Source organism: Trematomus bernacchii, unplaced genomic scaffold (genome assembly GCF_902827165.1).
Source record: "Trematomus bernacchii unplaced genomic scaffold, fTreBer1.1, whole genome shotgun sequence".
NCBI lineage: Eukaryota > Metazoa > Chordata > Actinopteri > Perciformes > Nototheniidae > Trematomus > Trematomus bernacchii.
Genome location: NW_022988066.1, coordinates 5,573,641 through 5,588,131, shown reverse-complemented (window position 1 = coordinate 5,588,131; position 14,491 = coordinate 5,573,641). Strand labels below are relative to the sequence as shown.

Here is a 14,491-nt window from a genome sequence, read left to right as displayed (position 1 = left end):
GAGCCATCCGTTCTCTCTCCAGAGGGGAGCTTTACTTTTGGTGGGGTGGGGAAAGGAGAAAAATAAAGGGGAAGAAGTGTCTGGGGGATTATTTGGCACCTTGCAATGCCCCCCACACAAAAAAAAAGCATTTCTCAAAACATTTGTTTTAACTAGTTTTAGTTTAGCACAAAATGACTGAACATAGAAGCAGTGAAGCAGCCATTAATAACAATAATAAACTACAAAGTGTATAGTATATTGCTTTTAGTTGTATTTCACAACAACTACTGTTCCTACTAGATACTTAATTATCCCTGTATTTGTTTACTTGTATTCAAACATTTACTTAGATAATTACTTTTAATGGGTGGTATTTAAATGTATTAAATGGCCTTATTACATTGTGCTGCATGTTCATATGCAATTGAAACAATGGGGGGAAAAAAAGAGTTGATTACATTTTTGAAAAATGTACATTATAATTATATTATTGCTCTATTTACAACATCCCCTGCGGTTAACGACATGTACTTGTCTTTTGTATGGTCATTGACTGCTTATTAAGTTATTTGTAATTATTGCTGTCAAATGAAGTCGCAATCAAATGATCTTAAGCTCCACAGTTTTGCCCATAGTAAATATGTTCATATCAACACACCTTATTCTGTTTCAACTCAGCCTCAGCTTGGCAAACAGTGGCATATGTTTCCCTATCCCTCCACTGAACCAGTGAAGTGATATGATTATATGCCTGGTTTGCTCTGCACTTCCAAGTGTTACAATGTCAGGCCACTATTGTAGCTTTTGCATTTTTAAGTGACTGTATTTTAAATGAGGTTAACAATGTAGCAGTAATGTGTGCTTGGGATGAGATTGTGGTGTTAGGGTCAAGCATTGTCAAACAAGGTTTATGTTTGGAGTGTAATCATGTGTGCTGCTGTTTCGGAAGTTACTTCCTCATTTACTCATTCATATCCCTTTGAAAATCACATAGTAGTTTACTGTACTCTTAGAATCTGGACACTAATGACACATTACATTTGACAGAAAGCGACTTACTCTAGTGCAGGGGTCTCAAACTCAAGGCCCGGGGGCCAAATCCGGCCTGCGACTTCATTTTATGTGGCCCCGCAAGAGCTTGCAAAGAATATAATACGTTTATTATACGGTTACATGCCACTTTACAGAAGCAGGTTGCCCATAAACTACATGTCCCACAATGCATCTCGTTTTGTGACATGCGCACTGAAGAGGCTTGCAATTAATTGCCCTGGACTTCTGCTTTCAGATGTAGTTAATTACTAAATTATTATCCTATCCGATAATAATCCAATTCAGAGGCAATAATGTAATATAATACATCATTTTATATATACATTATATATGTATATAGTTACAACCAGCCCTTTGAGTGCAACCTTTTTGCGAATGTGGCCCGCGATGAAATTGAGTTTGACACCCCTGCTCTAGTGCATTCATACCACGTTGAGCAGGCGCTAGGTATCATCAAAATGTTGGAGTGTATCCCTCTTAAAGAAATACAAATAATAAACTAAAAGCGTGTTCAAAGGGACAAATGGATGGGAGTTAGATTTTCATTGTATCAAGTAAAATATGTCCCCATCCACAGTGTCTAACAAGTCAGGATCTGTCTCTGTCTGTCTGTTCGTTGGCGTCAAGATTGGTCATTTGATGTTGATCTTGTAAAAGCAGTAAGAGAACACATGTTGTGGACAAATATACAAAAGCTGTTTATGGCACCTTTACAGAACCATTTTCTATTGGTTTATAATAGGCCATTGTGGAACCATCTGAGACTGTAAATATGGTCAGGACCTGTTGTCTATATACAAGTCTAGTGTCAGTTAGCTTCAACAGGGATTACAAAACAGACTGAATTTAAGACAAATGTCCAATTACACAGTGCTGCAACAACACCCCTGGGATGGCAGCTGTGAAAATGCCCTGATGTTGACTCTCACAACCTGTCCTTTGTTATACCATGGAAAATAAATCTTAAAAGCTACAGGCTGGACCCCAGCTGGTCATAAGCCAACAGCAAGACAACAGTTTCCAAAAAAGTGGTTGATGACACCAACATGTTTTAATGAGTATTTTAGAGCAAGACGGAAAGTGAAGTGCTGAGCATTATTTACTGAGGAAATGTCCCGATACTACTCCCCTAGGAGCAATAGGTGTAGCAGTGTTCACTTCTCGAAGCTTAATTACACCAATCTTAAATTAATTGGACTCACAATTTATAGTTTATCATTGCTACGCTAGAACAGCACCTAAAACACATTTGTATCCAGGGTTCGCATTCATTTCCAACCCCAGGCCAAAAGTTATGTCTTCCCCTTAATGAAGTAATTAGCTAAAGCCATTGCATCAAAGGCTGGTGCTGATAGCACATTTGATTTTGTCTGGACACTGAGCCCTTACACTTGCTGAGATTTATCTATTATTTCGGTGAATGTCCTCTGCCAAAAAGTGTGCCAAGACATTACTATTGAAATTTGAAACACGTTAACACCCCCTTCTAAAACGAATATCAATCAACGATACAGTAGATGTTCAATGCCACTTAACAATCCCAGTACAGAACGTTTGTCTTCATAAAAGCAATAAAGTGGAAAATGAAATGTTTACAGCAATCTTTTTCCCATCATATTATGACCAGAATTCACCTATGGTATATAAAGTGACGGGAAAGGAATTGTGTGAAGACAAAATGGCTCATTGAAAAAGTTTCTAGATCTCCTTTTTATTTCTTTTTTTAATATGCTCTCTGTTTCATCACTGTTTTATCACCTCACATCTTTATCACTGTGCAGGAAAGTAGCTTCACTGAATACACAGAGTATACTGCAGTGTCACCATAGGCATTATACTTATAACACAGTTTGACTATCAGCAAGAGCTTAGGTGCACACTGCATACATACATGAGGTGTTATTTATTAACATCCAAGGAATAATATTCCAAGATGGAGGAGTCCTAATGGCCGACGTGATGGAGACTATTTTAATTATTCTGCCCACAGCCAGTGCTATGATGGCCTTTCACGTCTTCACAGCTCTCTGTTCTCACCTGAGAGAAAATCTCACAAGCGTTAATTTAAAAGCAGAAATCAATGTGACATTTCCATTGCCACGTTTGGACTTCTCAAGGCATAAATACCCCAGATTGATCCAATCAGGACTTCCATTAGATTCGTCTGCAAAATCATGTGCAAAATTATGTGGTGCTAATTAATTAAAATAATATATTTTTTATAACAATAGCACTGACTATTTTGTTCCTTTCTGCAGATGTGAGGATAAGTGAGATTTTCCTTAGCCCTGAGCTGTGTTGTCTACAGTTTTCTACCATGCTTCACATGTGTATGACATGAGTTGAGAGAGAGATTATTATAAATCCTCATTGTCACAAACTCATATTCTTACTGCTCTTTTTTTACATCTCTCCTAGCCGATCCCCCAAAAGGTTAAGGCATTAAGGACCGACACATTCTGACCTTTCCCACTGCTTGCATCTATCATCCAACAAGACTAATCATGCTTTCCCTGTGCCTTAGATAGATGTGAGACTGTGAGACAGCAGAGGGATGTGATGTGGAGAAATGTCAAGGTCTTGCTGTGTTCACATTTTGTATGAGATTGGAATATGGTGTTAAAGATCCTTTGGATCAACTGAGAATATAGTCCTGTATAAAAGTGGGTGTTAATACAACTAATTCAATATATGAAAGGCCAAATAGGACTAACTTATATATGAACTGCATCTCAAATCTGCTCAAAAACCACATTTTGGGATAAAGAAGCATCACATTTTGCACCACCTTTGTGCCACCAGAGCAAATGTTGCCTTATTACCTGTTGTTCAGGAACACATTGTCATACTTTAACGAGTGAAGGAAGGCCAAATATATTAAAATATATGTTTTTCTTGTTAGGATTTTGCACTCAAGCATAACACTAACACCTTGAACAAGGTAGCAGCTTTCATTCTAAAGCCAGATGCTGTATCTCATGTCATGCTGAGTTTAATGTCTTGAAAATGGGCCTGAGTCATTCGGGTTTCTCTAGCCACTGAACTGTAAGTGTAAAGGAGAGAGCGCCAATTGCTGTGTGAGTCTAGGCACTTTGTCACGGGTGCCACACAGTGTAAAATGAACGCAGCGTTTGACAGAAAACTATCGGGCACTCAAGTATTGCTATGCCCTGGTAGCCAGACTCCCATAGTTCTGCTAACGATATACAAGGTGAGTCTGTGATGTATTGGCATTCCCTGATAATTTTGCCTGGAAGTAGTGATGCATCGGTTACGAACCAGATTCAGACAGCAACCAATGCCTTGCCACCAATAAGTATACCATTCTTTACAGCACAGTGGGTTAAACGTTTCAATTCCCCAGAAACAGTTTTTAAATAGCTTCTGTTGCAGAGGGACTGTGGAATGTACAGATAGATTAAAAGAAACAACCCAGAGGTCCATTTTCATAATTATGTTTTGGTGCCAAGCCTGACTGCTTGGCTAGCACTCTTAGAAAGGGAAGGCAAGAGGGAGAGAGAGAGAGAAAGAAAGGAGAAATCAATACTCCAGTTGAAACAGCCCAAGCAGCTTTTTGTTTTAGCTTTTTTTTCTCGGGGAAGGAGGAATGGAGAAGAACTGTAAGGGAGACAGTCTGGCCCCTGTGGCTGCAGTACAAGCATGAGCAAAAGGCAAAACAATGTGTAAGATGAACAAACTACTGTGCTACCTATCTGGGAGACACACTTTTTTGACTGTATAGGTGGTACCAACACCCCCAGTGCGAGTGTGCGCTCGTAGAGAAATCAGTCTAGCCAGCTTTGGCTCTTCAAGACTAGAGCACAGCAAAGGAGCAAGACACCAAGACCATAGGAAGTGTGAATATACTTGCCCTCTGCCTGAGGGAATGTGAGTCAGCAATTTGTTCGCCTCTCCATTTTTTCCTCTAATGCGCTGTCAGTTACACCAATGTGAACAAGATAATCCAATTTCCACAACTCTAATTCAAGATATAAACTGTTCATGTACTGCACATGCAGACATGCACACACATACAGTATATCAAGTATCCTTGTCCCAGGTCAGCTCTGTCCAGCAAACTTTATGATTTGTTTATATTGCTTTCAATTACCTCCCTGTGTCCCTTGTTGAGCTCTATAAAATGTTATATTGTGGGTATTATTCTCTAGGTGCCTGCTCTCTTCCTGTGGCCTTCTGAATTTAAGCATTCAATATTCAATGTATTTTAATCATATTTTGAGGCTTTTGTGTTTGTGGCCACAGAAATACACGACTGGTCCTTGACATTTAGAAGTAGAAAGGGGTGAACACGCAGAGACTGCTGCAACCAGATTGCTCCCATCTTCTTTTGTATTACATCAGGTGCCCTCACTATCCCTTCCTAGTGGTGTGTGTGTGTAGGTCGGCGGCCATGTGTCTGTACTCCAGTGAACTGTGTTGACTTCCCCCCTCGCTGCTCTCTCACGGTTCTAACCTCTCCCGAGTAGCAGTGCTGGATCATCTCCCGAGCAGCCTGCAGCAAATTATCATATTTATTGAGAAGCCAGCCATGGTATTAGCAGGAATACGCAATCCTCAGCTGCGGCACCAGAGAAACGACCACTGTAAATCACACTCTGTCAACCTCTCCGGCGAGCTCAGTCATGGTTGTCAAGGAGACCATGATGTGATTGTGAAGGCTATTCTGTTTTGATTCAAATAGATATACGCTAAAAAATTAAATTAAATATTCGCACAATATTCTTTGTTACAGTAAGATGGACAAAAACAGCCTCTTGAATCAGTGTTCTTTTTCATATTTCTCCCTAAAGACTGAAGTCTGTGTTTTTCTACTAGTAATGATTTGATCTTGCATTCTTATAAATAGTTATTAGTAATCCTAAATATAATGAATGAATGCCAATCAACCTTTAATGTATTCCACTATAAATATAGTATTGGACCAACACATACAACTAATAAAAGAAAATGTTCAAGCAGATAAAGCCAATATTTATTTTCAGATCCTAACCAATCAGACCCACTATGCATGAATTGAAATGCAGATAAGTAGAACATAAATGGAAATGTTGTAATATATTTGCAATTAATTCCCTCTTTGGTGTTGCATATTTTCATTATGTTCTCGAGTTAATTCCACATTTTTACATATTTTTTTTATTTTTTTATTTAATTAAGCTAAAATATCTGATACATGACACATTTCTTTATATATATATTTTCACGTCCAACGAACACAAGGAAAAAGGAACCCAGGCTAGAGCTCCTTACATCCATAATTGATTAAAGGTATACTTTGTTGGAGAGTATATCCGTATTAATGTTAATTAATTAAGTTACCAAGCTTCACCGTAACAAATACATATTGCTTCATGGGACAACACAGCTTGAGAAAATTGTGCGTAATGGGGTAAAAATAAAGTCTTCATTCTGGTTCAAGTTAAGTTGGTAACATGTGGTTTTTCCACTCAGGATGGAGATACTGTAAGAGGCCGGTGGATTGAGCAGCAGACTCTTCACTGGCGTATAATAAATCATTTGGGCTAGCGTTGCTGCTTTACTTCTTCAGCTTACTTATATTTTATTTATTATTTGACAGCAGCTTTAAGAGGGGCTAAGCCAAACATTACCTACAAAGGGAGCTATCCATCTCATGATTTAGATTTCAATTCTGGTCAAAATTTTAGTTTGATTTCATTGAGAAGTTAGTGATGTGTTTAAGCTGGAGTATTTCTAGCATTGTCAAATTGACTCCTAAGGCAGGATAAAAGAGAATTTCTTAACATCTGTTTTTCTTGTACTAAATCTTTGCAGTACTTCACTCTTCAGATGCTGCAGAAAGTGTTGATCATTAAATGAAAGCACCAACATTTAAGCGCCGAGTTTTACTCAAACAGCATGCATGTCTAAATGAACAGAAAGTGAACTGAGCAAAGCAAAGCTCTATTAAAAGTAGTTCCGTTAAAAAGCAAGCTTTATTACCTAACACACTGCGGAGCCGCATTAAACACATTACAGGCTAATTAATGGAAGTCATTTTTCACTGAAAGAAAGTCATGGCATATACGTTTTATAGCTTAACAACAGAGTGGATTTCCTCATTTACTCCTGACTTCCACTGTAACCCTGATGTAAATCTCTACTTTTAATCACACACATCTGTACATGTTCCTGTTAAAGGCTCGGTATGGGTGGACAGCAGCTGGATTTCACCTAGAAGCAGCTTTTTTAAGGATTCATTCACTGTATGGAATCGGGTCAGATTTTTAAAATGTGCTTTTAAGGGCTGTGGATGTATCAACATAATCACAAAATGAAAATCCCTGCCAGCATGCTTGAGTAAAAGAGAATGGAAGTCTTTTTGTAATTTGTTGTTAGCTTCTGTTCATTGTTTTTCTCTTGTCAACACATGTATTATTTTTAAGGGTTCCTTCTGATTTGTATTAAAATTAATAACACTGGTTGTGAAGTTTATCTGTATATGTACACTCAGTTTAACATAATAACGTACACCAATATAATCTAATGAAAACCAGTTGAACAGCTGGGCCACATATTCTACCTTTATGAGGATTATAAATGCCAGTTTTATATAATCTTTCTAAAAATGCAACTACAGTATATGTTTACCACTGAGATTGGAGTTAGTGGTGGTGTTATACTGATCTGCATTACATTGGACATATGTTGTCATTCCTTTCCCCCTGTATATTATTAAAGCGGTTGAGATAAATATGAGAAACACCTCTTGACGAAATGCAGTTCAGATTAACTGATTAAAATTACTACCTCAATATATAGTTGAATGAATACCTCTCTGACAGTGTCAATCAAAACCGAACAAAATAGTTATATAGCTGAGCTGTTATATGAGATCAAAAATCAAACCTTCTTATAATGCAACTTTTTGTATTGCGATAAATACATATTGTCATCTTCTGTCTATAGTGTATATCTGCCTATTTACATTAAGTTAAGGAAAAGACAGAAATGTTCCCAACCTCCACATTGTTTTTCCTCCTGCTGATCTAATACATGTGTGAACCCCTCATTGTCAGTCCAGTGGGTGAACACTAGCTCTACTTTCAAGGATTTCAGCATTAGAAATAATGAGACACCGTCTTTGTTTATGGGTGTGTGCTTTTTAATTTGTGGTGGCGTCTCTGTATGTATGTAGGGAGTTGATGAGCCAAAGCGGGTGTCAGCGGGGAGGAGGTGTGTATGGAGGAGTGTAGGATTGTATTCCAGTCCGCCACATATTAGTGGACCTGTCACTTAGTAAACAGTGACTTAAACTCATTTCCATTCTGAGTTACTAAGTGTAGAGAGAACTCCTGAGTGCATTAGAGTCAATCGCAATTTGGGTCCACTTTGTCTCTCAGGCGAGGGCGGGTGGGGGTATGAAAGAAAGGTAGCAGAGGGAGCAATTAAACAGCAATCTGCAATCAAAATGACACAAAGCTATTCCCTCAGTTCAGAACATGTTGCACCCTCACCAAACTAGAAAAAGGAAAAGGCTGTTTGATTGGCTGTTATATTGTTTTCCAATATATTTAGCAAAATATTGTACGAATTAGGTTTTATTAAAACTGTGTTCCATGTTCATTTCACTAATTATGATCACACACATGAGAAAATACTGGGTAATGTTGCTCATCATTACGGAAAAATATATAAAATGTATGAAAATGTGTTATCCACCAATCAACAGCTGCCTTTTATCTCAAAAACATCAAGTGTAGAGTAGGCATTACAACCGTTTTCATGGTGAACATGCTCAGAAATGTATTACCTTTGTTCTAGTTATTTTACACTTTTCTTGTTTAATATGCTGCAAGGTCTGGCATGCCTTTTGATGTAGCTTGCACGCCCGTCGGGCATTCTTCCTGAGGCAAAACGTACTTTACTGCTTAATAGGGATTGATTTTCAAAGGGGCGGTTTAGAGCCATACACAGCTGCTTGATATCCCCTGTAGACGTGACATTCACACAACCTTGACATCTGGTGTTACCTAATGTGTTGCACCTTAACCTGTTTCTGTCACCTCGGGTCCATGCGTTGCCACAGCTGACAGCTCCTCACTTAAACAAATAGAAGAACTCCTGCGAGGGCAGGCCTGTAATTGTACAGCCTGCATATGGTATTCCCCTGTAACATGTTCTGCTCCATCCATGTTGACAGACTGATTTATTTATTGTGTGTGTGAACGCATGTCTGTGATTATGTGAGTGCACAAGCCGTGGAGGGGCAGAAACAAGCAGTAAGAGTTTCTGCTGGTTTGGTGCATTTAAAACAGATGAAACATGGCCCCTTAGCCTATGTCAATGGAACAACTCCAACCCTGCAACAAGTAAGCAACTAGATGACAGACTTGTAATAGAACTAAGTGCTTCTGTGTTACATCACATACTGTAACTTAAAAGGTCAGCCCCACTGATTGCTTGTTCTACTTTTATTTTTATACTTTTTGAGTGCACTACCTGCTTGTTCCTCAGGCATATCTGTTGTGCCCAGCACCTTGGCTGGCACTGGCTCTATTAGAAGTTCTTGAGAGTTAGTAACTGGAAGGTAGATTTGTGTGGTGCACACTGGCATGGTTTATGAGGGCAATGACCGTCCTGAGTATAACAAGGGAGAGTCTACTTCTGGCTCAGTTTGCGTGCTCTTTGGCAAAGCCACTAAAGGGTCAGTTCTATCCAGAATGACGAATGATAAAAAAGAAAAAAAATTGGCGGAAAGTAATTACATAGGTAAAATAAGAGTTTAATGAGATTGCATGGAGATAAACACATTATATGAATTGTGCAAAGACAGTGCTAAATAACAATGAAGACAGGGTTAAGATATGTATTTAATATATTACCATCATCAGTGTTTCCCGACGATGGATCTGAGGTTCAACTCGTGCATAAATACAAGGGAAAAAATGACACTGTCAGATCTATTTTCCGTTACTCAGCTCCATTTAGGTGATTTAGATAGCATACATGAAATGCCCATCTCTCCATCTGCAGTGGAAACCTTCATCAAATTAGAATTGAAGTGATTATCCAGGGCAGAGCAAAAGGACAAAATCAATAGTTCTTTGTTCGAGGCTAAAATGAAGAATGAGCATTCAGCAGGGAACTCTCTCTTTCTTGCACCCTTTCTTTCCTCCTTTCTCTCTCACACAAAGACATGCACATACATACACACACACACACACACACACACACACACACACACATCTCTTTGAATAGCATATTATGTTCCAACATCCTTGACCATATCAGCATTAGGCTTGCGTGGTGCACTCGCAAACCTCCTGTCTTGGTTTTTCCCTCCTCTCTACGGAAAAGAAAACAAGACCTCAAAGGAGAGACACTTCCTTAGATAATTGCAATTAGTAGTTTTGGCTGGATGTTACAGCTTTGGCCCTGGCCCAGCTCGCTGTGGGGGCTGGGAGGGAGTGGGAGTGGTAGTGGGCCTGTTGGGCATGTTGCCAGCCTCCAGAAAGCCCTCTGCCCCCTTGCCTCAAATAGGCCCAATGAAGCCTTACATTGGCCGCTGGGCCAGAGATGAACAAGAGAAAGGAAAGTGCAGTATAAAAGACAGAGAGGGGACTGGCTCTCTGCTGGGCAGGTACGGCAATTATACTGTAATTGGAAAATAGCTAAATGGAAAAAAGTGCTGCACCTTTGTCCTACTTCTTGAAAGCCTGCTGCTTTATGGAAACCCGGCAAATGAAACATAAATGCTTTATTATTCAACAAGGGTGATTTCAGTTTCAACCAACAGACTTTCACAAAGTTATATTGGAACAAAAATTGCCTAGCAGGAATATTCTCACAAATAGTTTCCATACATTTAGGGGAGATCAGACCCAACAGTTTATAGCTTTATTATACAATGACAAGTGTTCTGTCAGTCAAAAGACAGAAAACAGGATGCTTCCTCCGTCTGGACTCTAAGTAAAAGGAAACCGAGTTTTAAACAATAATGGCTTGATTTGACCACCCTTATCTTTACTGGGGTTTTTCGTAGAAACTGCAGCATTCATTTCAAATGGACTTTGCAAAGACGAAGAGACGTTTGCCGATATGGCACAACATAATTAAGTTTCCCGGAAATGCTCTGTATAGTTTACTGTAATGTTTAACAGTAAATGAATGCCGGTAACTTGAATTATGCTGGAATTATCCTTTTAAATTGCTCTTTGTTCTGTATGTTATTCAAACCTTCTGCAAGCAGACGCTCACTTGGAACACATAAGAGGCTTCTCAATACTCTAATTTCCCCTCCTCGACTCCTATCCTCGACTCCTATCCTCGAGACTTAGTCCCGCCCACAGGAGATGCGAGCGGAGGACTCGAGGAGGGGAACCGAGGAGAGAGGAGGGGAAACAGCAGGCGGTTAGAGAAATGAGAACTCCTCTCCTCTGAGCGGTCATTTTAAAGAGACGTCCATTAATGATGACAGGAGGCACAGCAGCCCTCTGATGGACAGATGTGTTCATGACGACTTATATATTTACTTTTAATTAATTGACAGTGCGGTATAATGAGACAATAACAGGCTACAGATGCGGACATATACACACACATATATTTATATAAATATATACAATTTAAAGTATGAGAGCACTCTCATAATAACGTAACACAATCAGAGACTGGATATATCCCCCTCTCTCTCTGGTCGCTGAAATGGGGAATTTAAATTACGGGCCAAAAGTTGTATTTACAAGTATTAAAAGTAAGCACAGGACACCAAACCAACTGAGACCTGTCTGTCCACTGCATCTACGCACTGTACAACACACACCTACACACTGTACCACACACACACCTACACACTGTACCACACACACCTACAGCTCCTAAAGCATAATCAGGCTACAGCCGTTGTGTATTTTATTATGTGAAGCACTAAATGGTTTGAGAAAAATATCGACTCTTTGTTTGTAGATATCTACTAAACTACAGCATACAAATACAGAGAGTAATGTAGGCCTGTTATACTGAGTGATATATATTTTACACACTGCTCTGCTTTCTGCACGGACCTCACAGCTGTTCTCACTGTAAACATTGCGTCGCGATGAAAGCAGTTACTAAAATAATATCCAGGAGATGCATGCAGAGCTGTCATTGGCTGAGATAAGTCCGGCCGTGCGTCAAGCCTCCACCGTTCCCGGAGGAGCCGTGGAGGACCCATCAGTGTATCCTCGGTTAGAGCTCCTCCAGAGAGCCTCCTCGATGCTCGATGCTCGGTCCTCGATGTGCATTTAGAGAAATGAGATGTCCTTCAACATGGCACGCTGAAATCCATTTCCGGATCACTACCGGAGGACCGAGGAGTCGAGGAGGGGGAATTAGAGTATTGAGAAGCCTCTATACTCTCAATCACACTCTGTTTTTCTCTCTCTTAAACACACACACACCTTAAAGACATACACACACTTTCACATAACGGACTGCAATCCATCAATGTGCTCATTGCTGTCATGAGTAAAGAGACAGAGCTCTAAGCAAGAGTCTCTAACACAAATTTGATTTACCTCAATTTGCCTCAAACGGTGACATGTGAGCAGTAGAAGTGCTAATACAGATTGGCACCTTTCTCTGCCAACAGGCATGTGTCTATTTAGCTCAGTTTCAAAGCCAGAGATCCTGTTGCAATCTGATTTACCTACCGATTGCATTGGATTATATAGAGTTTGAAGTTTTGAAAATGAACTGTGAAATACAGTGACACAGTGGAGAAATGTGATGGCTTCACATGGCATTACAGCAGAGTTTGTGTGTTTATGTCAGAAAGGAATTGAAAAGACTTATATTGTAAGCTTTGTTTAACTTATTCAAACAGTTAATGTTAACCAAGTAGTCTAAATGACATGCTGTATAAAGATACTAAATCACCAAATCTGCAAATGCTATTATTCAAATATAATAACTTTTATTAACCTTTTATTACTATAAAAAAGAAATAAAAAAATAATCTCCCACAAAGAAGTCAGCTTGTAAACATGTTATCCAGAAACCATACCTTGATAAAAGGACAGACATAAATCAAAGTAAGGGTTGTTTCATACATAAAACATTTGGAACCTTAATTATACGATAAAGCACCTCTTTGCACCACCAAACCTCATAATGATTTCGGCATGCTAGTCATGCATCAGAGGCATGCTGGAAATGTCAACCCGATGAGCCAGGCTTTCTGTACATATTGTGTGGCCAGTTTTGCTCTGAATGAATCCAATGACTTGGCTGCAACTGAGCGCTTTATTCCAACCTGTGCTATGTCCACTCTACTTTGTCATAAACATTCTTGATATTCATACCCTTTGTAGTGATGTTATTGCAATCATTCAGCACCATTTGTACCTTTACTGCTCTGTAAAAAAGAGTTCCCATGCGTTATATGTTGCACTGATATAACAACCGTGCTGACAAATATATAAATTGCCACCTACAGCATGTGGTGTAGTAGACTTGCTAAACCGGTGTTTGTTTCCTATAACATCTATTTTCTAAGATGTTTAAATTACCTTTCCTTCAAAGACGGCAAGAAAAAATGCATTGTCTTCCATGTAATTTATGTTTTTACAGGAGGTATGTATATACACTATACATACTATTGCATACATATTATATCTATGTCAGACTTATTTGCTGCTATAATGTTACCCTCTCTCCATACTGTCTGTGAAGAGATTTCATCTTAATGGAATTGTATTGCAAGTAATTGGACACAAACCCACTGTAAAAATGCATTAAAAATGTCGTTAAAGTTAATACGAGGCTTCAGCTGTCAAAAGCTGACATCTACCAACGGCTTTTGAGTGCAAGATCCTATTTCTGTGTCCTCAGTGTTTCCTTGCCGAGCTACTTAGAATGGATAGTAGCACAAAGACCACATTTTGAAGTACAGACAAACTTTAAGAGACATCCACTTCATTTCAAACTTCAGTGGGGTGTCTACAAGTGTGCGAACGGGAGAGCTTCAGGAAAACTGTTTTGAGCTAAACTTTAGGTGAAAAGCACTTGGTTATAATCCCTTTGTTGTTGTTTTTCTTTTGCTTTCTTTATTCAGGTGGCCAACCTTGCTTGCTCCATCTCCAACAATGAAGAGGGTGTGAAGTTGGTTCGAATGGCTGCCACCCAAATTGACAGCCTGTGTCCACAGGTGAGGATTTAAAAAATGTCATTCCATAAAACAACACTCTTTACACAAACAATAGTCAAAACTCTTCTATTGAAACAGCTAGAAGGACAGAGTAAGAATCCTGGTTGGCAGAATGTGAGGAAGAGCTATGAGTAATCTGTAGGTGGACTTTGTAGCACTTTGTTCTAAGGATGCCAGCAAAGGAGGATGTTAAAATCAATCCATTGTTTCCAAGGTTAACGGTAGGCCTCATTCACGTGGGACCCAACAGAGTTATAGAGAAGAGAGGGAGAGAAGAAGAAAGAA

The 14,491-nt window shown here is 39.2% G+C and overlaps 1 protein-coding gene across 2 annotated transcripts in view; it reads left to right on the top strand.

Moving 5' to 3' along the window:
- The window catches only part of ctnna2 (catenin (cadherin-associated protein), alpha 2), a 283,286-nt gene that overhangs the window by 231,669 nt on the left and 37,126 nt on the right, over positions 1 to 14,491 (top strand). For both annotated transcript variants that reach the window (XM_034120744.1, XM_034120745.1), the window contains one exon: positions 14,114 to 14,206. In XM_034120744.1, the coding sequence (XP_033976635.1) occupies positions 14,114 to 14,206 (93 nt within the window). The remainder of the gene's footprint in view (positions 1 to 14,113; positions 14,207 to 14,491) is intronic.